This window comes from Castanea sativa, chromosome 4 (assembly GCF_040712315.1).
Source record: "Castanea sativa cultivar Marrone di Chiusa Pesio chromosome 4, ASM4071231v1".
NCBI classification, from domain to species: Eukaryota; Viridiplantae; Streptophyta; class Magnoliopsida; order Fagales; family Fagaceae; genus Castanea; species Castanea sativa.
Window position 1 is genome coordinate 37,725,277 of NC_134016.1, and position 26,375 is coordinate 37,751,651.

The following is a 26,375-nucleotide window of genomic DNA, read 5'->3' on the forward strand; positions in this document are numbered from 1 at the left end:
TTTCCAAAACGCAACGTTTGGCATTTTTTTTTTTTTTTGAATTTCGGCCGGTTTCGGTGTTGCGCCCGATACGGACCAATTCAGGCTGAATCGGCGCGCGTTGGCCCGAATCGGCGTTGTATCGGTGCGAATCGCGCCGAAAAAATTAATTTTTTATTGCCTGACGCGGCACGGACACGCAGGCAGCGGCGTCGCCTGCGCGTCGGTCCGACGCGGGTGCGGCGGCCCAAACGCCGCACCTGTGCTTCAGAGCTTTCTGTGAAGGATTTTGGAAGCTTCAAGCTCTGGAATTTCTCTCTATTAGTATTCTTAGAAGTAACAAAAAGGTGGCAGAGTTAGCTAATGACTGGGGAGTCTCGGCCTGGGCTAGAGAGGTTGTGGTCATGATGGACATTCGGCAGTTTACAAATGTTTGGGTTTGACAGGTGGACGGACTTCCTGGCAATGCCTTGATCTCTAGCAACCATTGCCCCCTTAAGTTCTTTATGAACATTGGCTTGGATAGCAGATAGCGAACTTCAAATCTTGTACTCTTTCTTCTTGTGCTAATTTGTTCCTTTGTTTCAATGTACCAAAAAAGAGTTTATACATCTGAATCATTATTGTCCTTTCTCTAACATTTGTATTTTTTTAATATTACAAGAAGTATATTTTAGGGATTGAGTGCATTTGATACTGCAGAAATACCATAATTATGTGAAATAAACAAGTTGTTAGAAAAAGAAGGGGTGGGGGGTGGGGGGGGGGGGGGGGGTGAGAGGGGAGGGGGAGGAGAACCAGAATTTGAAAGAAAGACTAAGAAAAGGAATCCTCAGAACTAATTAAAAGTGAAAAAAAAAAATCTTGTTCTCTATAATTGTACTATTTTCCATCTTCTACGCTACCAAAAAAAGCAGGAGGAAATCAAAACTTACCAAAGAATTATGTGAAGAAATTCATGTTGTGGGAAACATGGGAGAACAGGGGTGGTGGAAGAGGTTTCACAATTGTGTTAGTGACAGATACTCATTGAAGAAACTGCAGACACAAAAGAAGTATTACATCTCAAACTCATTAAGAACGGGTTCAGATGCAAAATTTGCACAAGGAAGTAGTTGGAGAAGATAAAGAGGAAAGATATTTTTGAGAAGCAAGTACACAAAGATATAAATTTCTATTCAGTAAACAACTTTTATCTATCTATTATTATTATTATGTATATAATAATGGAAGCATTGCATTTAATTTTGCTTCCTACATAATTTGCTACATCATCACCAGCATCATTGGCGATTTTTTTATATTTTATTTTATAGATACAATAGAATTACAATTAATATCATGCACTCTATGATAATTACCTTTTATCATTAGGTCAAGACACCAATTACTTTTGTGTAGATGAGATTTAAACCTAAATCACTTATTTAACGACAAAAAACTTTACTAGTTGAACTAATTTGAACCCATATCATCTATGAAGTTTTCTGTGTTTTTTATTTTATTTTTATTTTTCTTTCAACAAGTCTTTAATGCTTCCACATTGTTCAGCTTCTTTAACCCCTCTGAGTCTCTGTCTCTCCCCTCCTTTCACAGCTCTTCTTCTCCTCATTAAACCCAACCAGCTCTTCATATCCGTTCAATTAGGACTGCCCCTAAAAACCAATCCTCTCTCTCTCAGGGTACTGCCAAGTGAATCCGTACAATATAGACATCCTTCTTAGCCTTTATCAGTTTAAAAAAAAAAAAAATTGTTTTGTTCTGTGTGTAACTGTGTTTGAAATGGACATATATACATAACATTGGTACAAAGAATAGGCGAGTTTTGAGTTGTTTTGTTTGTGTTTGTAATTGTTACGCATATTAGTACTAAAAGTTATTAGTCGAACTTGTGGGTGTGTATCATGTATGTGATTGTTTGTAAGTCGCTTGTAATTTTTTCTGGTGGGAAAAATAAGTTGCTTGCAGTTTGAACTAGAGCGATTGAGAACCCAAATAGTTAAGGTCGGCCTAATTAATTCTACCTTAAAATTTTTCTTTTACATTTAAATATTTATTTCCCAATGCCCCAATCTCCCTTAAAAGTTACTGTAACTTTGAATGGAATTTGTGGTGTATCTTTGCATTAAAACTTCATTCCCTCTCCTTTGTATGTGTTTCTTTCTTCGGAAAAAAAAAAAAAAAATCCCAACACAAACATATTGACAGTTATTTTGTAAAAATGAAAGGAACAAGGGTATTTTGTAAAAAGAAACTAAGAAGCTAGCCAATCACCTGGATCGAGAGAACTTTTATTTTTGCCAAATAGAGAGGCTCATCAATTCCTCCCAAGTATTGTTGGTCGAACGAGTTTTATGGAAAGCCACTGACCTAGCTTTTCTATGAGATTTTTGTAGGCACTTAAAACCTAAACCCTACACATATAAACGTGGCCTTGTAACCCAAATTTAGAGAAGAAGATGACGACTAGAAAGTAAAGAAAAACTAGATATGAGAATTCTGAAGCTCTTTTTAACTTCTCCCATTGAATATCTTTGAGAGGCGATTATTCCAAAAATCGTTTTTGAAAACAAAAACTCATTTTTCTTAAAGATCATTTGCCAAAATATACTTTTCAAAAATAACAAGAAAGCCAAATAAAATATTTTTCAAGAGATATTTTCCAAAAATCTCATAATCTAAACAAAACATGCCCCCCCCCCCCCCCCCCCCCCACAAAAAAAAACCTCAAAAATATGCTTTCCAAAAAATTCAAATAAAATGTCTTCCCAATAACTCTCCCCACCCAAAAAAATGATTTATTTTAAAAGAAGAATCACAAAAATCACATTTTCTAAAGTTTTTTTTCCTTTCTAATATGATGCTTGACCCCCTTAAACTGGTTAAGCAAATGGAACTCAATATCAAGCCAACAAAGTTCCCAACCTTTGCTTTTGTTGTCTTTGTCCCCCTCCTCCCAATACATAAATTAAAATTTTATTAAAAGGGACAAAGAATTTAATGAAAGGATAAAGAGTAATTAGTAATACAAAAAATGATTTAAACCTACGTCTCCATTGTAAACACCATGAGTTGTCTCTCTCTCTCTTAAAAAAAAAAAAAAAAAGCTACAAAACTTTTGGTAAATAAATGACACTTATTAAAGAAAAGTAATAATAAGATTAAGATTCCTACCCTACTCAATACTCTATGGGTTGTGTGCTTCTCTCCTTTATATATCTGAAATTGGGCCTAGATAAATTGTGGGCCGCTCAAAACAAGGTCAGGCGAGGCCTTAAAAAGTGAAAAAAAAAAACCCAAGAAGTACGTTTGGCAACACGTAGTTTGTAAATCCAATTCCAAGATTAGGGTTTTAGGGTTCCATTATAAAGCACAAAGTCGCTCACACTTTCACTTTCCTCCTAGCTAGCTCATCCGAGAGAGAGAGAGAGAGAGCGAGAGAGCAGCCATGGTTCACGTTGTTTTCTATCGCAACTGTAAGCCCCTATCTGCCTTTTGATTTTGAAGTACCTTTTGTTTTGTTTTGTTTTGTTTTTGTTTTTGGGTTTTTACTGTTAATACTTGTTTGGGTGCTGAGAAAATTGAGGAAAGGAATTGCAGTTGGAGCCTTAGATCTTATGCTTAACTTTCGCTAATAATTAGTTTGTTGTGTTTTTGAGTTTTGAGGGTTTTTGTGTTATGTGGTTTCAAATATCAAATGATGGATGGGAATTTTAGATTCAGAATAAATAAAAAAGAAAGGGGTCTTTTTGGTTGAAAAGGAAGCTTGAGGTCTAATTGGTGATATTCAATATGATTGTCTTGCATTTTCTGTTGTTTGGTTTGAGTTGTGCCAAAATATGTGCAAAGATTAGTGAGTTGAGCTAGAAATTATAACATGGGTAGATGTTGGAATCCATACATGTTCTTTTATCTCCTCCATAGGTATCATTCAGCTAAATTGAGTGTTAATTTATTCTTTTGTTTCATTTTCTTAGAAACCAAACAAATTGTAAATACCAAACTGAGTTTAGTTAGTATATTTATCATAGAAGATGTTGGGATTTAGTTGCAGTCTATTTTTCCCCCTCATTTTGGGTTCCTTGGCAGCCAAACCGAGAGCTATTTTTAAAGTCGTTCTTTATTTATCTCATAAACCCAGCATGGCATAAGTTAATAGATCATTTTGAGGTGTTTATTAAAAATTGCAGATAAATTTTGTTTCTTTGTTTCTTTGTATTAATATAAACTGAGTTATACGTAGATGGGAAGACCTTTAAGAAACCTCGCCGCCCATATGAGAAGGAGCGGTTGGATGCTGAGTTGAGGCTTGTGGGAGAGTATGGGCTGCGATGCAAGAGAGAGTTGTGGAGGGTTCAGTATGCTCTTAGCCGTATTCGTAACAATGCAAGGATGCTTCTGACCCTCGATGAGAAGAACTCTCGTCGAATCTTTGAGGGTGAGGCTCTTCTCCGAAGGATGAATCGGTATGGGCTTTTGGATGAGAGTCAGAACAAGCTCGATTATGTGTTGGCCTTGACTGTGGAGAACTTCCTTGAGCGCCGTCTTCAGACACTTGTCTTCAAGTCAGGAATGGCCAAGTCCATCCACCATGCTCGAGTGCTCATTAGGCAGAAGCATATCAGGTAAAATTATCTTTTTGACTAGTAAATATAGAATACCTGCTTCATTGCTATGTTAATTACAAATGATTAGTCCTGTAAGTTGGTTGTAAGTTGTAACTAGATCTTGAGAAAGCTTTGTTTCCCTTGTAAGGTAGAAATACGAGGCGTGGTCAGTACAGGTGTGTTCATAAAAGAAATACCTTGAAAGATGCAAACTGACCTTGAAAGATGTAAACTGACCTGTTTAAATAGCATTTTGGTGCTCAATATAATCCTGGTGTTTCTTTTTGTAACTGTGAGCAATTGTTAGAGTTGTGCTAGGACCACACAAATGGCCACAAGGCCCACAACATTGGCCACAACTCACCACATGGGCGAGTTGTGGCCAATGTTGTGGCCATTTGTGTGGTCCTAGCATAATTCCAATTGTTATGGTGGTGGTGGTGGTAGTGTTAACAGCTGATGCATTTGATGGTGATGGCACTGTAGTGCAAGTGGAACAATTGGATGTGATGGTTTTCTTGGTAATTGTGTCATGGTAGTAATGGTGTGTTGATGAATTTATACGAAATTTACATGTTTGGCACACTGCTAATATGTATGTGCATGTTTGTGTGTGGTTAATGGACTCCAATTGAGACCCTTGAATTTATTCTTGTGGCTTGTATATGTATTTATTTGCTATTTCAGTTTGTATGCACTTCTTGTTGATGTAATATATTCTCATGAAATCATACCCTCTCAAATGGGCTTTTTAGAATTTTTTAGTACTGTCTTGGTGATACCATTGTTGTGTCAAATAAAGATTGTATATATTTCCCAGAACTGCTCTGAATCAAAATTCAAAAGATATTCAGAAAGTATGGGTGAATGATTTGAGGCAATACTTTGTATTCTTCTTCTTTCATCTTTTATTTCCTTTCTCTTATATATGAATTAGCTGCCTGGACATTGATTGCTTAATCCTATGTACTGCAGGGTCTGTAAAAATACCATTTTAATTCTTCTTTAGCTTAGGTGAGTTGGGAAAATATATCAAAGGTTGATGCCTCTGTAGGATAGTAGCCCTGATAAAAACTCAAAGTTGCTGAGTGCAACTCATTACTACAGTTACTGACATTTCCAAAGTGCCTGATGTTTTTCCCTCTCTTCTAAAGAATAATTTCTGCATTTGTAAGAAAATTTTCAGTGTTAAAATGGATAATCATTTTGTACTGTTGACTTGAATGCCTACGATTAGTGATTATGGCTGCACGTATGAGGGTTAAGGATCATTTACTCTTACAATGCTAATGACTGTTTTTTGGCTGGCCAGGGTTGGGAGGCAGGTTGTGAATATTCCATCTTTCATGGTGAGGGTTGATTCACAGAAGCACATTGATTTCTCACTTACCAGTCCATTTGGTGGTGGACGACCTGGAAGAGTGAAGAGAAGGAATCAGAAGGCAGCTGCTAAGAAGGCTGCTGGTGGAGATGCAGATGAAGAGGATGAAGAATGAGTGATGGGTTAGGACCTTTACTAGTAATACTACCAGTAGGACTGAGGTCTCAACTTTTTTGAACTTTCAATGTTTTGCTTGCAATGTTTAGTATCACTTTAAGTGAGAATAGAAATAGCTTGTTGTTATTATATGTACAATGTGTGTTTTCTTGGCTTAAAAATGTGTGTCGAACCCAATGGCAGAGGAAATTCATTATGGAGGATTGCTAGCTAGAGTTTCAGCTGTCATTTATGAGCCTTCTAGGCCTGTTAAATTATACATGGGATGTGCTTATTGGATATGTTAGTGTGTGATAAATCAGTTGCCTGTGTTCACAGCCTTTGGGTCAAGGGTAAAACTTAGGTGCAGGTCCTTAGGCACAGTTCCTTAATTAAATTCAAATGCAAAATTGTAATAAATTTAATTGTGTTTTGGAAAGATAAAATTGTGTGTTTCATTAGTTAATGAAACCATGTGCTTGAATATAGTTAGAGAACTGAACCTAAGTTTTGCTCATGGGTCAATTGTTAGTTTGTTACAATGTTATACTGGTAAAGTTTTCTAGTGTATTTTGTTGATTCTTTTTTCGGGTATGGAAATGGGTGGTGTAGGCGCACTTAGAATCAAGGGTAAATTAAGATTTACCCTTTTCTAGTTGGGTCATTTAACAATTTAGTTCACAAAGTTTCAAATTTTACATTTAAATCCAAAAGTTGGGATTAAAATGAAACTGTTAAGTTCTGTCCAGAATTAAAAATTAGAGATATAAACAAGGTGAAACTACACCATTGGTTTCTAAAGTTTGATTATTAAGTGGTTTTAGTCTCTCAAGTTTCAAGCTAGTGTTATTGCACTTAGAATCAAGAGTAAATTAAGATTTACCCTTTTCTAGTTGGGTCATTTAACAATTTTGGTTCTCAAGTTTCAATTTTTACATTTAAATCCAAAAGTTGGGATTAAATGAAACTGTTAAGTTCCATCCAGAATTAAAAATTAGAGATACAAACAAGGCGAAACTACACCGATAGTTCCTAAAGTTTGCCTATTAAGCGGTCTTAGTTCCTTAAGTTTCAAGTGGGTGTTATTAGTTTCTAAAGTTTAAAACGTAAACACAGGTTATGTTTGGTAATAGTTTTTGTTTTTTATTTTCAAAACTTGTTTTTGGAATATAAATAAAATACTTTTTTTTGGGTATTTTTGAAATAAAAAAGTGTGGTTAATTGAAATTAAAATAATAAAAGTTTTTTGAAGAAAAAAAAATAGAAAATACTAAAATAGCCTTTTGCATGTTTTCAGTTTCCTTCACAAATTGAGTTTTGAAAATAAGTTTTATTTTCTGTCTATTTTGAGTTGCCAAACAAGTTTTTTAGTCTCAAAAATAGAAAATTGTATTTGAAAACAGAAAATAAGGGAAAAAAGCAATTACCTAACATACCCTTAGTCCTTTTGTTAACGGTCTTGGTCTTAGTGCCTATGTGGCAAATAGGGCAATGATATGATAAATTTTTAAGTGAAATGACATCACTTTTTATTATTAAAAATTTAAAACCCATGACCGGTTAGAAACAACGAACCTATTTTGTGACCCATTTTCCAATCAAATGTAAAATTGTTAGCTTTGATCTGGATTAATTTATGTATAAAATAATTTGCGAAAAAGAAAAACGAAAAAGAGAGAATCATAGTTGATATTTTTGTTTCCTATAATCTCAAAACAAATACTATATAATATCTTAACATTTTGTAGATTACTTGTTAGGAAACATGTCACATAATATTGTGAATTATATTAAGGAAATTGAATATGAAAAAGTTAGCCACGTTTTTGCAATCATAATGGCTTTAGAAGAGCCCTATATCACTATCACCCTATGTGATGCTGGGCGATCATAGAGAGTAAGATTGTGTATATGGATTTGTTGTCATAGAAGAGGGGACTGCTTTGTTGTTATTTTGGAATGATGACATTTAGGGATGGGGAAGAGTTCTGTGTTAATGTGTGTTGAGACCTAAGCGATGTTTTTTTTATTTATCCAAGTGCAACAATGAATTTTGTGTATGAGAATACTTTTTCGAGCTCTAGAGATGATGCAAACGGCTACTAGTGATGCTACTGTTTAGGGATTTCTCTCCCTTCTGATTAGAGCTAGCAATTTCATATTTGATTTGGGAATACCTTCTTCTTAACGGGTCACAAAATGACTTGGTTGTTTCTAATGGGTCATGGGTTTTCAATAAGTAGCAATTTTTTATTTTTAACTTTTTTTAGAAGATTTAACTGGAAAAAATTGATGCCATGTCACTCAAAATTTACCATATTATTGCTTTGTTAGCCACATAGAACTGAAACTAATGGTAGTTAAAAAAAGACAAATTGTGCTCATTTTTTAAACTTTAGGGACCAATAGCGTTTACTTGAAACTTGAGGAACTAATAGTGTTTGACAGACAAACTTTAGGGACTAATAATGTAGTTTCACCTATAAACAAATTCTGTTGATGATTAACTTATTGTAGATTAATCTTTAGCAGTTAGTTTTGTAAATAGACCAAGGTATTTATGCATAGTTTGGACTCAATTCGAGACCAACAGTTAAGTTTCGTCCAATATTAACATTGAGAGATATAATTTATCGATATGAATTATAAACCATTTCAAAGTAAAAACTACATATATTATTATAGGCAAAAATATCTTTTTGGTCTCTATATTTTGACCATGTTTTCAATTTGGTTTTCAAGGTTTTATAACTTTATTTTAGTCCTCATATTTTAAACTTCTTGTCATTTTAATTCCTCCCGTTATCTCATTTACAAAGAACCTCATTTACAAAGAACGCAATCTTAAGCTAAGAGCATTCACATTGATAATGGTATATGCCATATGTTGGTTTAATTTAGCATAAACGCCCAAAAAACCTCTACATTTGGACTTATAAAAAGTTAATATTGCAAAAAAATTTGCAAGTTCGCTAAAGTGTGATTCTAAATGCAGAATCGCATTGTAGCGGAATTGTAAAACAAAATATAATACTTTATTCTAAATATCAGATTTCTCTCTCATTCTATTTCTCATCCCTCTCTCTCCATCACTGAAGCTTCAAGCCTCTCTCTTCTCTCTCATTCACACGGGCTCATCTCTCTCTCTCTCCATCGCTGAAGCCTCTCACCAAGCATCAATTGTGTTTCTTTTCTCTCTCTGGGTTTTTTTCTCTCTCTCACGGTGTGGTTGGTTGAGATCAGCGTGGGTGTGCTTAGTTCGATCTTCACCGATCTGTTGTATTTTGGTGGTGGATGGATGTGTGGCGGTAGGTTTGATGAGTGTGAGTGTGTGTGTGTGGGGTTGAGTTTGTGATTGATGTGGTGGTAGTGGTGGGGGGTTGAGGTGGTGGTGGGTGTTGATGATGGTGGAGGTGGGGGTTGCCGTGGTGGTGGTGAAGGGGTGGGTAGTGGGTGATTGATGATGGTGGAGTTAGGGGTTGCCATGGCAGTGGTTTGCTGATGTGGGCGTGGGTCAGGTGGTGCAGCGGCGGCAAGGGCCTAGTTTTGATTTTGGATTTTGGATTTGGATTTTGATTTTGCTATTTATTTTGGCTGGATTTTGATTTTGATTTTGATTTTGACTGGATTTTGCTATGAATTTTGCTCAGCGGAGGTGGGTGGTGTGACTGAGATCAGAGGGAAATAGAGAGAGTAAGAGAAACGGAGATGAGAGAGAGAGAAGTGAGAAATATTTTTATATTTATTTTATATTATTTTAATGTGTAGAATGATAAAATAAAAGTTGAGATACTAGGTGTATAGTAAAATAGTATTGTATAATTGATAAAATAACTTTTTGAGATAGTAAAATAAGATAGGATGAAATTTCCAATTAGGGTTGCTCTAATAGTGAAATAACTAGATACCCTTCTTCCTTTCTGTTGGCCCGGAATAAATCTGTGACCACTGTAAACTGTTTTTTTGAAGTACTGGTAAACCAAAAAATTGGTCATGTACACAATAATTGATATATTATTTTCTAGTCAAAAGTCTAAACATTTTTTTTCTCCTCTTTAATAAAAATTTTCTGTTCATAAAAAAAAAACATTTTTTTATTATTTAATTTAAGTCTAAACAATAATATATCAATATATGTCATGTGTGTCGGTATCAAAGTCGTTTACCTTCGAGCACCACGAACAAGTTAACGTTGTTCAAAATCCCCAAACCAAAACTAAAAAAAGAAAAGCAAACATGGATTCAATTAACTTCATCAAAGGCTATGGCAAAGTACAAGACCTGGAATTCCAACATCAATCTCCAAATCCAAACACAAACACACAGAAGAAGCCCCCTGTCACTGCAGCTTCAATCTTAGCCATTCTCTTCTTGTCTCTAACCCTCGGTGCCATGTTCGGAGTGCTTGTCCACAAGTCCGTATCTGACCCACCTGATTTACCATCATCATCATCATCCAACTCGGCCGAGCATGACACTGACTCAGTCATCAAAGCCGTCTGCAACGTGACTCGCTACCCCGATTCGTGCTTCTCCAGCATAACTTCATTATCATCCCAAAATCTCACTGACCCAGAAGCCATTTTCAAGCTCTCTCTCCGAGTCTCCATCGCCGAGCTCTCTAACTTCAAGAACACCATGATTTCGAATTCAAACCAAGGGGCTGCTTTCTCTGACTGTCAGAGCCAGATAGAGGACGCAGTGAGTCGACTCAATGACTCGGTGGTGGCGATGGAGGTGGGCCCAGGAGGAGGGAAGGTGTTGACGGAGACCAAGATCGGCGATTTACAGACGTGGATCAGTGCTGCCATGACGGACCAAGGGACGTGCTTGGATGGTTTGGAAGAGACTGGGTCAACGGCTCTTGATGAAGTCAAGACCAAGATGAAGAAGTCACAGGAGTACACAAGTAATTGCTTAGCAATTTTGGCTAATATCCACACCCTTCTTCGCAGTTTCAATATGCCCCTTCATTGAAATTTTGGTCCTTTTTAAACTATGTTTAATGAACAATTTGTGATCTTACTTTGTATGTGTGTGGATGTTTCTGATGTTAATTTGTTATCTTATTTGGGCTTATAAATTGGTAATGCATGTACAAAATGTATAAGGATTCCATATATTGTAGTAATGATTTTTTGGATTGCAATCTCTGCTTTTAGTCAAAATTGATTGATTCTTGTTTTATGGGATTGAGAACTTTGATACAATTAGAAATTCTACAATGCTTAACTGAGTTTGAGGTTGAGAAAACACAATGATCTCCCTCAAGCCAAGTTCCATTGCAAATTCCATGCCCTTCTGAGCTACCCCTTTCATGCCTCTCATTCTGTAATCTCCAAATTAACAAAAACATGGTACATCAAACCGCAAATTCTTGAGGCGAAGATTGTTATTACAGGCATTTTACCAGAGCTCTTATTCCCCCTTTGGCACCTCATAAAAACACGGTTTACTTTGCTGCCACATTGCCTGAACTGATGGGCAGAGCCACATTGAATGGATGGTTGTCTCAGGCTCTCAGCCTCCTCATGGCACAATTCACATGTATAAGTCAAAAATTATCCCTTTGCAAACCATATTTACTTTGGGGAGAGAAGACTTCACCCAATAAAGCTGTGTTTCATGAGTTTCTGTGACTGTCTATCAATTCATTAACAGAAGCATTTGCATCCAGAAATTAACCGTTGTTGTCCAAACTTTAATGTGATGACCCATTCCAACCCGCCACATGGACCCTCTCTCTATCACCTTCCTTGCTTCCATAATTATACACCAAGCATACGATGAATCACCACCAAATTTAGCTTTGCATAAAGTGACTAGGAAAATATTTGACCTTGAGCACCCGAAACAATAAGGATTGAGGGTGATGAAAGGTTGCTAACTTGCTTGGCAAGCAAAGCCAAATTGAAGGTTTTCATATATCCGAACTCCCGCCACCTATTCTCTTGGAACGACACATTTTTTGTCAACTCCTCCAATTAATTTTGCATTCACTTCATTGTTGATCCCACCAGAATCTGCTTGCCATGGAGTTGATCTCAGTGCACTTATCAGGTAGTATAAATACAGTCATGGTGTAGGTAGAAATTGCCTAGGCTACCGCCTTGATAAGAGCTTTCCTCCTTGCTTGAGACTAATGAGGCTTTTATTTCCAATCTCGTAATTTCTTCTCTACCCAATCTCGCACATTAGAAAAAACTTGTATTTTCTTCTCTCTACCAATGAAGGATCAATGATGGCAGCCCCAAATAATGACCATATTGTTAAATACTAGGTACACCCAGCATGGATTTAATTCTATTTTTTATACTGGAATGGGCATACAGCTAAACAAGAAAGTTGTCTTCTCAGAGTTGATGCTCTGTTGTTTGTAGATTTTTTCTTTGAGAGTTTTGATCTCTCCTAGCATATACTGCTCTTGTAATTTTCTATTTACATTAACAATAAATTTCTGCAGCTTTCTCTCAAACAAACGGAGTTTTTAAACAAGGGTGTGTTGGAAATATAGCTAAGAATAAACTAGTTTTGATCAAACTAAAATAAAGCCAAATAGTTAGCAAGAACAAAAAAATAAAGAGAGGTTTAGAATGATTTTACCATCCCTAAGAGTTGACTCATGTCAACTAGAGTATAATTTAGTGTGAATGACTCTCTTGGCTGAACAATCATCCAAGATCAGACTATAGCATCGACTTTTGTGATAGATGCACTTCCACTCACGAAGGTTTAAGAACAACCTTCTAATATACCTTTCCTTAGTTGTGATTAAGTAGAGAATTTCAATTGCCAAAAAAAAAAAAAAAATTGTTGGAGAGAAAAGGAGAGATCAATTGTTTCTATTTGTAATAAATCTAGTAGTTGAATGGGTTTTGATAGAGTATTAAATAAGCCACTGATAACAATAAAATAATGAGTTAGCTTGATAAGTAAGCTAATCTTCAAGGGTCACTAAGAATTAAAAGTCGGGAAAAAAAGAGAGTGAAAATAATTACTTGAAATAAATTGACCCGAATCTCACATGTCGCATCTCTCAAAGAGAAGGGCGTGCGATATTAATAAAGCTCAAGTTTACACTAGGCCCACTATCTTAAAATATTAATAGAGGTGAACAATGGATTATAAACACATGAATGTACTCACTTCAAGCTAGGGATTCGCAATGAATGATAAATTGTTTGGAATATGCACCCACAGGGGAATATATTATGCTTCTCTCTCACAACTCAACTTGTTCCATCTCATTATTAAAAAAAAAAAAAAAACCCAGATATAAGAGATCAATTTACCAACATGTCAAGTTGATAAAATCATTTTGTAATAACCTATGTATGTAATGAGACAAGTAACGAATAATTTGCAAATTTCTTACAGTTAATACAAAATCAAAGCTTCAGTAATAAAAATCTATTCAACAGAGTTAGATAAGACTCAAAAGTAACGCAAACAAATATAAGATTTATTGAAATATTTATTGCAAATCTTACTTCATACCTACAGATAGTGTAATATAGACCAAAAAATCTAAAATGAAAATAAAATAAAACAAATATATGTTTAAGTTTAGATTTCTAAATCTAAACTAATTATATGTCCAAATATATTCCCCCATCTAACAGTAAGCAGTTTCTCAAAAAAAAAAAGAAAAAAAAAAGGGTGCTGTTGTTGGAGTCATGGGAAAACGACGAATTTTTTCTGGAAAGTTAATTTCTTTAATAACCAAAATTCAAAATAACTGTAATACTTTACAAGGAGTGGTTGCTCTCCCTTTCCTTAAACTTAACCTTCCTCCGCCCTCCCTTGTGTTGCCATTGTCATCCGAAAAACCCATTTTTGATCCCTTGCATATCAATTAATCAATATATATATATATATATATATATATATATATATATATATATATAAATAAATAAAAGCAGAGACTTTATGTGGGAGAGTATGAGATCTTACTATGTGGCACTCTAATAGGGCTATATTAGACTAATTATTGCATTCGGCCTTCCACCTTACATCCTCTTGAAAAATGAATTCCAACGTCCATTTAGAAATTGAAAAGATTTCACTCAAAAGAAAAAAATTGAAAAGATGCAGGTCAAAAACCAATCCACCTCTTTCTCTCTCTTAACTCTTTAATTCCCTTTATATCTAATGCACACTAACATGTTTCTATTAATCATCAATATATATATAAGCAGAGACTTCATGCTTGAGTGCATGAGGTCCTATCAAGTGACACTCTAATTTTGCATTTAGCCTCTTATTTACCTCTTTCATTAAGGTTGGTTTTTTTATTTATTTTTTTAAATTATATTTTTTTAAACTGTTACCCAAAAGTTCACATTAACTTATTTTTATTGTTATCTCATTAATGTCTCATTAATTGACTAAGCTGTGTGGGGCCTGAGGACCGAAGAGTCTAGACCGAGGAACGGTCTTTGTAATCCAGGGTTAGGAGGGTAAGTAAGTCCCGAGAACCCCATCTACCCGAGGAGAAAGAAGCAATCAGGATAACAAATATCTCTAAAAAGCTCGAGGAAAGGAAGGGGTGTGGAAACCTGAACAAGGATAGTGTGAGAAAGCATCTTGAAGGATATCCCTTCCACCTCTATATTTAATGCCCTCTACCAACCTTATTAGCTGCATTAATGTGGAAATGATCCATAAACAGTAACTTCACATCTAGCATCTCCTTCTACCATCTTCATTAGAGCTTTGATGGGACAAGTATCCTAGGAGAATGCTTGGAAACGTATAGGTGGAGGGTTAAGATGCGTAGGAAATGACTATAAAATGAAGGGAACCCACCTGAAAAGGGGAAGAACATTTTCCAATACTACTAGAATAGGAGAGAGAAAAGTATAGCACACTGAGTGTAAAATTGAACTACAATTACATAAAGAAAACTATTCCTTAGATCTTCCTGAGGAGGATATTACTTCCAATTGTTATCTTAATTACGAACTTGGACATAGCATAGAATTGCACTTGGTTAAATTTCTCACTTTCTATAAAAATTTTGTTGTTTGGGCCTAAGTAGAGGGCTAGGTACCACTAATCTAAGTGGGCTTGGACCGTTATTTTTTGAGCACTAACATAAGCTTACATTACATCTTTATGTATTCTTCATGTCTTTTAGCATACCCACCGATTTAATATTTAAAAAAAATATTAATTAAGGACTAATAGTAATAACTAACCAGATATGGTCCTGAAAAGAGATAGAGAGACACAAAAATATTTTGGATTTTAAAATAAAAATGCATTGTTTCATTATATATTACCAAAATAAAAGACCAGAAACTGACAAAATATTTGAAAGAGAGAGAAAGAGGAATCTAAGGAGTCACCACCTCTATTATATAGGCCTCCCACTACCATCAAGACGCCGAAACCCCTACGGGTAATGTTATTTTCTTTTTAAAATTAAGGGCTTAAATATGATTTAAGTTTGGGTAATTTGGTTGGATAGATTTTGTTTTGAGTATATAAGTAGAGAGAATATTTGGTGCGCAATGTAAAGTCATATTCTACCATGATTTAATTTTAAATCATCTATAAGATACATGCATTTGCATTTGCCCACATCATGTCTTAATGTCACACTATTGGTGAGCAGAAGACGTTGAGAGAGTTGGACATACTTTCATTTCATGGTATGAAATATGCAAATTCAATACAAATTAGTTGATTTTCATTGTCACCTTACTCTTTTGCATTTATCTTTGGTTTCATGATTTTTTCAAAAATTAATCTTACTTTGAGATGGCTACAAATATATAGTGAAAAATATTAAACTAATTTTAATATCTCAAAATGTATATGTTTCTTTACTCTAATTTAACTTACTTTTGCTTATAATATTTGTACAACATTATTCAAAACCGTCTTATATAAAATATCAAATAATTATCCGTGTATCACACGGTCAACTTACTAGTTATAGTAAATCAAAGTTTAAATCTTTTTAGAAGTGAAAAAAAATTTGAGGTCATTTAAAAAAAAAAAAAAAAAAATCCTATTACCTTGGATGGAATTAGAAAAATACTAAAGTAAGGGTCAAGTTTGGGGCATGATTCAGGGATTTCTATGTTCTATTTATAATTTCTTTCTTTCAATCAACCAATAAATCATGAGATTGATTGAGGATCTAAATTGAATATTTAAACTCACCTATTGATAAAAGATAAGAAGCTGTTTTACATATTATTAGAGATCATGCACTATGAGATTAGGGTTTTATTATTAAATTGGGAGGAGAGGGGGGGGGGGGTTGCGTTCTAAAGAACAGTCTATCACATTGATGGCTCAAGAATGTAATTAGAGGTACCAATTAATGATTTAGGGCTTGTTTGGTTTAGAGGTGTTTTGAGTGATATGATCCAAAACTCATAATTGAGTTATCAAAACACATGGGACCCACACCAATTTTTTTGTTTGGCATGATTTTCACATTGTGTTTCCATCACTCAAAACTTACAAATTTTGAGTTAGAGTAATGGAAACACAAAACAAAAATATGGTGTTTTCAAAAACTGAGAACTAATTCTCAGTGGCACGCTGGCAAATATAAGGACTTTGTGGGGCTATGACTTGTGTGTTGTCAAGTCAAACCCCCTCATCACCAACGACATTTTTTTTTTTCAGACCCACTCCAACGTTTTTTTTTTGTTCTTCTTTCTTTTTCTTTCTTTCTTTCTTCTTCAGACCCACTTCACCATTTCATACATGCATAAATTTATACCTAGAAACAAAAACCCACACCTCATTTTCGTGATTTTGGTTTTTGATCTAAGGATTCTTGGGTTTGGGTTTTTTGTGTTTGTGGGTTTTTTGGTGGAGGTTGTGGTTGTGTTGAGGGCTGTTGAAGAATAGAAGTTTTGAACTTTGCTGAAGAAGGGTCTGCGATCGAGATGAGAAGATGGGTCTCTCTGTATTTTGTAGATAGGTATTGTGAAATTGAAAAAAGGAAAGTGAAATTGAAAGAGGTGCCTTAAATGGGTATTGTGAAATTGAAAAAGGAAAGTGAAATTGAAAAAGGAAAGAAGATTAAAATGAAGAAGAGAGAACCTTAGATGATCTGCGCGTGCAATGATGTGGGAGGTGAGGGAAGAACCTTGGATGAATGGGTATTGTGAGATGCCTTAAGTGGGTTTTTTGATGGGATAAAATGAACCATTGTGTAGTATAGAAGAAGGGGACGCGGGTAGCTGTTAGTGAACCACTGTGTAGTGTCAGTAGGTGGGGTCCACAGTTTTGGCAAAAAGTTAGGTTAAAAATGTGAGATATGTGATTGAGTTTTTAAACCAAACAGATGTTTTTGAGTTTTTGAGAAAGAGTGAGGTTTGAGTTTCGAGTTTGAGTGATAAGTTTTGAGTATTGAGTTTTAAGTATTGAGTGATGACCAATCCAAACGGGCCCTCAAACTCCCAATTTGGTTAGAGTTTGGACTTCGGCCTAAGTGAAGAGATTTAACAAAAGAGGGGGTTTAAGGTGTTAGGTTTATAATGAAAATTAGGATTTTTTTTTTTTTCAATCCGGCAATGATTTAAGCAAATTGGATGAAATAACATGTGATTTTGACATCTACTAGTGTTTGATCACAAATTGAGTGAAAAAATTATAGATTTGGGATTAATCAAAGAATTAAGATTGTTAAGGTTAGAACTTACTCTCTATTTTCTTTTACTCTATGAGTCTATTCTATCATAGAGCAAGTTTTCCCAATGATGTACCCATGATAGAGCTAGGTGTGTTGGATTGACCCCCTAAAATTTGGAGACAAATATTAATATATTTATAAATGTAAACAAAACTTTAATTTTTATACTTGTGGCCCAAAAAAATTATGAGCGTCCTCCTCTCAAAAAAATAAAAAAATAAAGAAAGAAGGTGGGTCTTTTAATTAATATATTCAAGAGGTTTTAAAATTTTTCTCATAAACAAAGGAATAAGAATATTACAAAGGCAACACAATGTCGAACTCACCTAATTATTTTAGTATAAAAATTAAGTATTTAAAGAACTATAAACTAACACCACATGTATACTGTTTTTTTTTATACTAAATATACTAAATTTCATCTTTTGACTTTCTAGCATTAAAAGTTCTAATTGAATACCATCCTTTCATCTAAGATAGTATAAAGCTCAATAATGAAAAATTGTAATTAATTAATTTTTTTTTTTTGGTCTTTTCGTAAGCTTCGAAGAGTGGGACAATGTACGTAGAAAATTTAAATGTTTTTTTTTTTTTTTTTTAAGACAAAAGTCACAAAAACAAAAGAGGGATAAAACATATTTTTGTCCCGGCCGTAATGATTTTTTAAAATTCAAGACACTCCGATTTTCTTTTTGTAAATCTCATGACTGTGGACCTGTGGTGTTAGTTGGAACTATTTAATACAGCTTTAAAGAAGTTAACAAAAGCATTTATATTTTATCAAATTGTAAGTTCCTCTTGGATGAACTGCCATGAATATAGAATGATTGATGTATACTTAGCATTTTGGATGGTTCCAAAATCTAACAAGCATGTCAAGCATATTTTTCTATGGTCAATCACGGAAAATAATTCATCTGAAAAAAAAAAAATCACTTGCTTGAAACGAAAAAAAAAAAGAAAAAAGAAAAAAGAGCAGAGCAGTATGATATATATGATTGAACTTGAAGGATTAAAGAAAGGGAGAAGTGCTTTATATTGTTTGGATAGAGGCATGGCACTTGCCATTACACTAAGTCCTAATTTTTCACAAAACGATTTAATTATCAATATACCAACCAAAGTTTGATATACCAACCAAAGTTTATAAGCATGGACACCAACCAATAGGATATGGATTAACTAGTATATCTAGATTTTTCACATTAGCAGTTAAATATAAGTGTGACATGCATATGGAAAAAAAATGAATGGACCTTGTCATATCCTAGACTCTTGCAACTTTTCATATACAGGCCTTAGAATGGAAGTTGAAATCGTTTTATTCTAGTGCATGAGTTGGTTTTGAATAAGACATGAGAGATGAGAATAAACAAAATACTATAATTCAGATAAGCCCGCCGACCCCATCTTAATTATAAATGATAGTTATCCAAACCCCCTGAAATGGGCCAAGGTGACGATCAATAAGAAAAACGACATTCCTTACTCTCCAGTGGTACTAAGAGATAATATATCAAAACATTCAGCTCTGAGAATCCCTATCAACGTACAATTGTCAAAGTGAAATAAAACTTAAAACTATATAAAAGGAAAAACTAGGGGTCTAGGATTGGTGTTAGATTCAACCTTAATCGACCACCACAGAACTGGTCTATAATATTATTCCTTACTAAAATGCCGCCAGCACTCCAGAGAGAAAGTGAGAGATAGAAAGCACATTGTTTTTAAAAAACAAAACCACAACACTTGTTAATGTCTTTACCATTAGGATAGTTCTATATCATTTCGTGTCACTGCTTATTCATATCTTAACCATTTGTTAATAAATTCTAGCCACTTGGTTTCTCCAAATCTGACCTTCGTCTACTGTCCACTAGGCTGTTAGTTAAGTACGCTAATAAAGTCATTAATGTGCAATATTGTTATGGACCTTTTGGTGGAGGAATCCACGTAAGATTTAGGTTTTACAACCACAAAGGTCAAAGTTTTGTGTGAAATTTTAATTTAAAATAATTTTTTTGAGAGATAGTTTCAACCTATGACACCTGTCTTGATAATTGTTCTTTATCATCAAACTAAGATACTAAATGATTTTTTTTTTTTGGTGTAGATAGAAGTCGAATCCCAAAACTTTTATTCGACGATAAGAGAGTAAAAGACTTTATCAGTTGAACTTATTGGAATTACAAGTTATAATAACTTAGATGGTAATTGATATGACAATCTCATCTAGCCAGGCAATTGGCAGAAAGCCATGATCCATTCTAGTATGCATCGGGGAGTGTAGTTCATATTGGCCAATGATACAAGGCAATTCTTATTAAGGATTCTACAGTTTTTAAGTATCTGATCATACAGCACATAACAAAAATAATGTTCATCAATCAAAATACATAGGAAGTGAATTTATCTCTAACTATCTATATTGCATCAAGAATATGTGGAACTAAATGTGATGCATGTGCGCCTAAGTGAACTCCATAATAGGGCCACCAAGTAGGAGACCCGACTAAAACTCCAGAATGTAACTGTGAAAGTGCCATATGACATGGGGCATGGTCACTAAAGTGATAAGATTGTTTAAACACATTATTTTAGTTCGTGACAGTATGCACTTTTTTTAATATTGTCCTTTTGGGTGTGTTTGTTTAATGCTAGGAACAAGTCATGAACTTACAATGAATGACCAAGGAATACACTAGCTCTCCCATATCAATGTTTTAAATACAATTCAACCAAAAAATGAAAAGGACTAGTGCCCCAGGGCCATATTAAACAAAGTATAAAAGTATGACTATTGGATTTCTAAGTTCTCTTCTATATGTTGTAATTTTCTTTTTAAAAAATTACATATTTAATTAGCATTAGCTCAACAAACTATAAAAAAATAAATTCCATTTCTTTAAAATATGCTCTATATATGGGACAACACAATTCCTAGCTAGGTAGCTCAGCCTTTGACATCTAGTTTTGTAGTCCATGAAAAGTAAAACCAACTTACTTATCATGGCAAAGGTTCATCCCCAAGCAATAATTCCCTCTACCTCCTGCTACCTCACTTCCAATCAAGAAACTTTTACAATATGGATGAAATCTCTAGTATTCAGTGGCAAAGGTTGCACTGTCTTTGATGCTAATGGTCAAATCGTGTATCGTGTTGATAACTACAACTGCAAGTGTAGTAATGAAGTTTATCTTATGGATATCAAGGGCAAAGTCCTCTTCACCATACTGAGAAAGGTACAAGTTTATTAAATAGCATCATTTTGTAAAGTTGGCCTATAAATTTATCATGCTCACAATTTGTGCTCTTTGTGTAGAGATTCAAGCTGTTCAGGTTTTGGGAGGGCTATAGATCCAGTGACACAGAGACTGTTATGAAAAAGCCTTGTTTTCAAGTCAGAAAAAGCTTGAGGATTTCAAGAGGGGACTCACCATGTGAGGTTATTGTGGGGTTGGATGAGAATCAATCACATCATTATAAGATTCAAACCTGGAATAGCAAGTCAGTTTGCAAAATAGTAGACCAATCCGGTGGGCTTGTTGCAGAGGTGATTTTAGTCTTATACCTTTTCTCATTCATTCATTCATTTAGAACTTTGAGTTGAATATTGCTTAAGTTTTATGCTAACTTTGTCATGTTTTAATTTTCATGGACAGTTAAAGAGAAAGAAATCAACATATGGGGTGGATTTAGGCAGCGATGTTTTGACAATGGTAGTGGAGCCTAATATTGATCACTCTCTCATAATGGGTCTTTTTGTTGTGTATTGTCTTATTAAATGTAGAATGTGAAACTGTGGAAGCAACAGAACGATCATTTTGAATGTAAATATATATATAGCTATACTACATGAGAATGATTGTTCTTGTTTCACAACCATGTGAAAAATATCAATGAACTGCTTTTTTGACTGATCAATTGATTCTAAAGTTAAGATCATATATGATATACAAGTTCTCTATAATTAGGACTTGAGATCCAGAATGTTGGAATAATTAAATGCTTAAAAAACAAGCCAACAGCTAAAAAAAAAAAAAAACTACTACTCACCAAGCAATATTGGGATGAGATATGCAAGATGATTAATCTATAGGCTATAATCATAGCACTAATTAGATGAAGAGTTCTAAATAGTCAAGTTTGGATGTTGAAGTTTGGAGAGATGCTGAAATGTGACCACAGACGTTTTAGCCTCTTGTACGGTGAATTATTTGCAAGTTTTAGTTCGATTGCACAAGATCTTGGTCCCAATTATCAATCTCCTCCAAGTGTCAATCACTTTTATTAGCTCAACTGCTTTGGATATTGCAGTTTAATTAGAATTAGATGATTGTTATGCGTTGAGTCGATCAACTGATTGATCATCCTCATCACCTGCCATATGTATGTCTATAAGGTACAGACCAACTCAATTGGCTAAACTTGGGACTAGAAATGGAAAATGAAAGGGAATTTCAAGGTGAACTGGTGAATGGTGATGAAGTGAATTTAGGGTAGGAATAATTGCAAAGCAGTAAAACCATATAGCATGCATCCTTATATTATAGGACTCCATGCAAATATTACGTTACATTTCTGCTAGATACCAACCTCCATTTATCTTCCTCACGTAGCAGTTAAACTTATGACAAACAGAACAAAGCTGTTCGGAAAAAAAAAAAAAAAATGATGTTAGTGTTGGTGTTGGGCTCCATTTTGTGGGCAGCTATGTGTAATTGGCAGAAGATGGCCTTGTAGGACTCGGATCATTTGGATATCAAGCCCAGATCTCACATTGACCCGTGGACAATTATCGGCTATCGTTCCACTTTGAGCCCGCAAAACAAAGCCCAAAACCCAAAAGAGAGCATCAACAGTAATGGGAATACTGGCTTATATTTAGCAATAAAATAAGGAAAATTCTAGATACAGTGGTACCCACCTCTATTTTTTTTTTTTTTTGAGAAGATGGTACACACCTAATTTCACAATATGCCAACATGTGATTGGTGTATAGTAAGTTCACTTTTGACCAAGCACCCATGACGGTCCCATTTGTAGGTAATATTGTAATCCAAGCATAAGTTACCATACAAGCATATTGTTATGAAATTGAATGTGAATTTGAGTATGTCTGTACGTAATAATACCAATTTAGCAATAAAGTAACAAAAAATATAACATTTTTAGTTAAATGAGAATAAGCGTGAGTGAGGAAGACAGAGAATGAAAATTAGTCTGAGAATCACAATCCAAGCATACTAGGTTAATGTGTCTCAATGTAGATACTCAGCTGATAATATTTTATGTCGTAAATATAGAGGGTTTTTGGTGCGGACACAAGATACAGGCCTCCAATTATACACACGTATGGGAGGAAGAGCAAAAAGAAGATGGCCCAACCTGTGGCCTTATGGATGGAGCCTATTAGTTATTGGGCTTGAGATTATGCAAGCCCGAACATTTAATAATTAGGGTTTCTTTATGCATTGTGTTGTTAGCTATTTAAACATTTTTTCTGATTATTGTAAGACTGCTTTTGAGAATTATAAAAAAAACGTTTGTTTTCTTTTTACATTGGTGCCGACTCCAGTTTGCTTGGTGCCGGCTCCAAGCAGCCCTTAGGTGCTGACTCCAAGGGTTTATCCTATTATTTTTCTATTCTATTATAATATTGTGGTTGTCCTACGTTAGTTTTGGTATCAGAGCCAGACTTCCGGTCCATTCAACACTACCGTAGACAACCACGTCAAAGCAAAGCCAACCATGATAGTACCTTTCAAGTTTTTGCCCCATGAGATCTTGAACAAGCCTAAGCCAGCCCCTGCAATCCGTGTATTCCCCCAAGCCCCACATGAGTTTCTCACCCCCAAATCAACAGAGAAGCCAACGGCGCCTCCTAAGCCGGTGACCACCATCCGTGCCCGCCTCTGATCACAGAACCCATAGCCCAAAAAAAAAAGAAAAAAAGAAGAAGAAGAAGAAGAAGCAGAGACCCACGAAAGACCCAGTCGCCAACACCCACAAACTCAATACCCACTGCCGCGAAGCCCAACAGCCACCAGCCGCCGCGAGACCTAACACTTCACCCTCGACCACCGCTGCTGAGGGCGTCGACCACCGCCGATGCCAAGATCCAAGATAGCCGCCACCACTCCTCCACGATTTGAGCTGCCATTGTCTTCCCCACCTTCGCGCTGCCATCGTCGTTGATCGCTAGCACCGCATGTCCATCGCCGAACCATTTTTTTTTTTCACCTTTGAGATTTTGTTCTCTTTTAGTTTCTTGGCTTTCTTTAGTCTGTAGTTTAATTTTTTTTTTTAAAGGCCTGTCGTTGCACTTTTTTTCTCTTTTGTTTGTAGTTTCTTTTGTCAAACAGTGTATTTTATTATTTTGCACCAAAAAAAAAGAAAAAAGAGAAGCATTGTTGCTGTGACAGCCCATTGCTTGTATTGGGCTTAAATTGTTTTCACAGGTCCACTCAGCCCAAGTCAATTCACTACTTGAGGAGCAGACCGTGGCTACCTAGTGCAATACATGGAGCCACTGACTAGGATACAATTCTGACTCTATTTTTTTGGTGGATTCAATTTTATCTCATTAAAAAAAAATTATCTTTATATTTTTTTATGTACATATCCGACCATACTCCATTATCCTATACATTATGTGCTCAAATTAGCTGTTTTACTGTTTGTGTCCCCTTTCAGTACCCACTCTAAAATTCCAAAAAAAAAAAAAAACTAATTTCTTTGAAATATTTGATTCTTATTATTAATTGTGGAGCTTATTGGAATTTGACTTTTATTTGGGCTATCTCTTAATATTGTGAACACTGTCACTATTTGTCTGCAATTCCTTCCTTTGATTCATCGATCTAATCTCTACGTGCACTCTTGCTTGACCTTTAATTTTACATTGAGAATTGATTACTTGAATTTTTGGGAATCTCAACTGCATTCATAAATATTGTGTTGCATGCATCTACGTAGTGGTCGCGTCATGTCAAACCCTGAATATCAATCCACTTCCGAATCTAGGCCCTCTTTAGAGCAAACCATAGGAGACCTAGCAAAGAGTGTCCGTGATTTGCTGGATAGGGTAAAGAGAATTGAAACATCTCAAAGAGAGACCATTAACCATGAAGGAGATAACATGCTTGGGCAAAATAACAATGGTCACTTTAATAGGGCTCCACACTTTGAACATGATCACTATAATCACTATGGTCCTAGGGATTATGATGATAGGATGTCTAAGGAAAGGATAGAAGCACCCACCTTTGATGGCTGCCTAGACCCATGGGTTTTCACTGATTGGTTACATCAAATGGAGAAATTCTTTGACTATTACCATTGGGTTGAGAATAGGAAAGTGAGGTATGCTAGGATGAAGTTAATTGGGAGAGTTGATCTTTTCTGGGAGGACCTTGAGGAAACCCTTAGGCGACGACGTGAGCCCCCCATTATTGATTGGATTGAGATGAAGGACGCCCTCTCGAGGAATTATCTTCCTTTAACTTATAGGAGCTCCTTCCTTGAGGAATGGGATCGCCTAAAATAAGGCACTGCTCCTGTGACCGAATACATAGAGAAATTCAAGGAATTCCAGAGGCGAATTCGAATAGTTGAGGAAGAGGTTGTCACACTCAATAGGTTCAAGAAAGGTTTAAATGCTAACCTACTAGGCAAGATTATCACCCGAGGAGTCACCATCTTAAGAGAAGCCTATGACCTTGCTAGGAATTGTGAGTTAGCATCTAAATCTATCTTTTGGCGACGTTCTGAGCTTCGAAGCGTTCCTCCCAACCCTCAACCTTTTGGCAGTAAACCTAAACTTGCCTTACCCCCTAAGGTTAACCCCAATAGCATCCCGATAGAAAAAGAGGACAAGGGAAAATGTGTGATCAATGAGCCCTCAAGATTAGGCTCTCGCCTCTAATGCTTCAAATGCAATGGGACTGGACATGTCGCAGCTAAATGTCCCTCTAGGACCCTTGTCATTCAAGAGGATGATGAAAAGGTAGAAAATGTTGAAGAGCTAGTGTATGATCCAAATGCTGAAGAAGTCCAAGATGTTGAGGTCGGATGGGAAGATGATCCCAGCTACCTCACGTGCATTAAAGCCATCTCTCCCCAGGTTGATGACTCCAAGGTTGTTTTTGGTATCCCTAGAGTGAATGTGGTAAGGTGTGCTTTGACAGAACAAAGGGAAACTGATGATTGGCGAAGAAGTGCCATCTTCCAGACTTACACTAAGTGTGGAGACAAAACTTGCAAGGTTATTATAGATAGTGGGAGTTGCATTAATGTGGTGTCTGCTAACGTTGTCTCCCTCCTAGGCTTGAAATTGATCCCACACCCTAACCCATATAAAGTTTCTTGGGTGGATACTTCCTCTATAGCCATAAAAGAAAGATGTGTTGTCCCACTTCAATTCCTCACCTACAAGGCAGAAGTATGGTGTGACGTAATTCCCATGGATGTAGGGCATATTATCTTAGGTAGACCTTGGCTTTATGATTTGGATGTCACCCTTCATGGAAAATCCAATTCTTGCTCATTTATGTTTGGAGGCAAGAAGATTGTGCTTAATCCTTTGAAACCTAAGCCAATCGACATGAGCAAGAAGCCAGAAGTACCGAAGGCGAAAGGTCTGAACAT

General features: G+C 35.5%; 3 protein-coding genes across 3 annotated transcripts; all 3 read left to right on the forward strand.

Annotated features, from left to right (window-relative positions):
* Nucleotides 1-3,277: 3,277 nt before the first annotated feature.
* LOC142631037 (small ribosomal subunit protein uS4y-like) lies at nt 3,278-6,365 on the forward strand. The gene is made up of 3 exons (XM_075805094.1): nt 3,278-3,455; nt 4,223-4,604; nt 5,899-6,365. Exons 1-3 carry the CDS (start codon nt 3,428-3,430, stop codon nt 6,080-6,082), a joined length of 594 nt encoding a protein of 197 aa, XP_075661209.1. The 5' UTR covers nt 3,278-3,427; the 3' UTR covers nt 6,083-6,365.
* Nucleotides 6,366-10,205: 3,840 nt separating this feature from the next.
* On the forward strand, nt 10,206-11,212 carry LOC142630584 (pectinesterase 3). Its single transcript, XM_075804600.1, has one exon. It carries the CDS (start codon nt 10,300-10,302, stop codon nt 11,038-11,040), a length of 741 nt encoding a protein of 246 aa, XP_075660715.1. The 5' UTR covers nt 10,206-10,299; the 3' UTR covers nt 11,041-11,212.
* A 9,480-nt stretch (nt 11,213-20,692) lies between these two features.
* LOC142630309 (protein LURP-one-related 3-like) lies at nt 20,693-21,639 on the forward strand. Its single transcript, XM_075804288.1, has 3 exons — nt 20,693-20,968; nt 21,049-21,279; nt 21,389-21,639. Exons 1-3 carry the CDS (start codon nt 20,708-20,710, stop codon nt 21,521-21,523), a joined length of 627 nt encoding a protein of 208 aa, XP_075660403.1. The 5' UTR covers nt 20,693-20,707; the 3' UTR covers nt 21,524-21,639.
* The last annotated feature ends 4,736 nt before the right edge of the window (nt 21,640-26,375 follow it).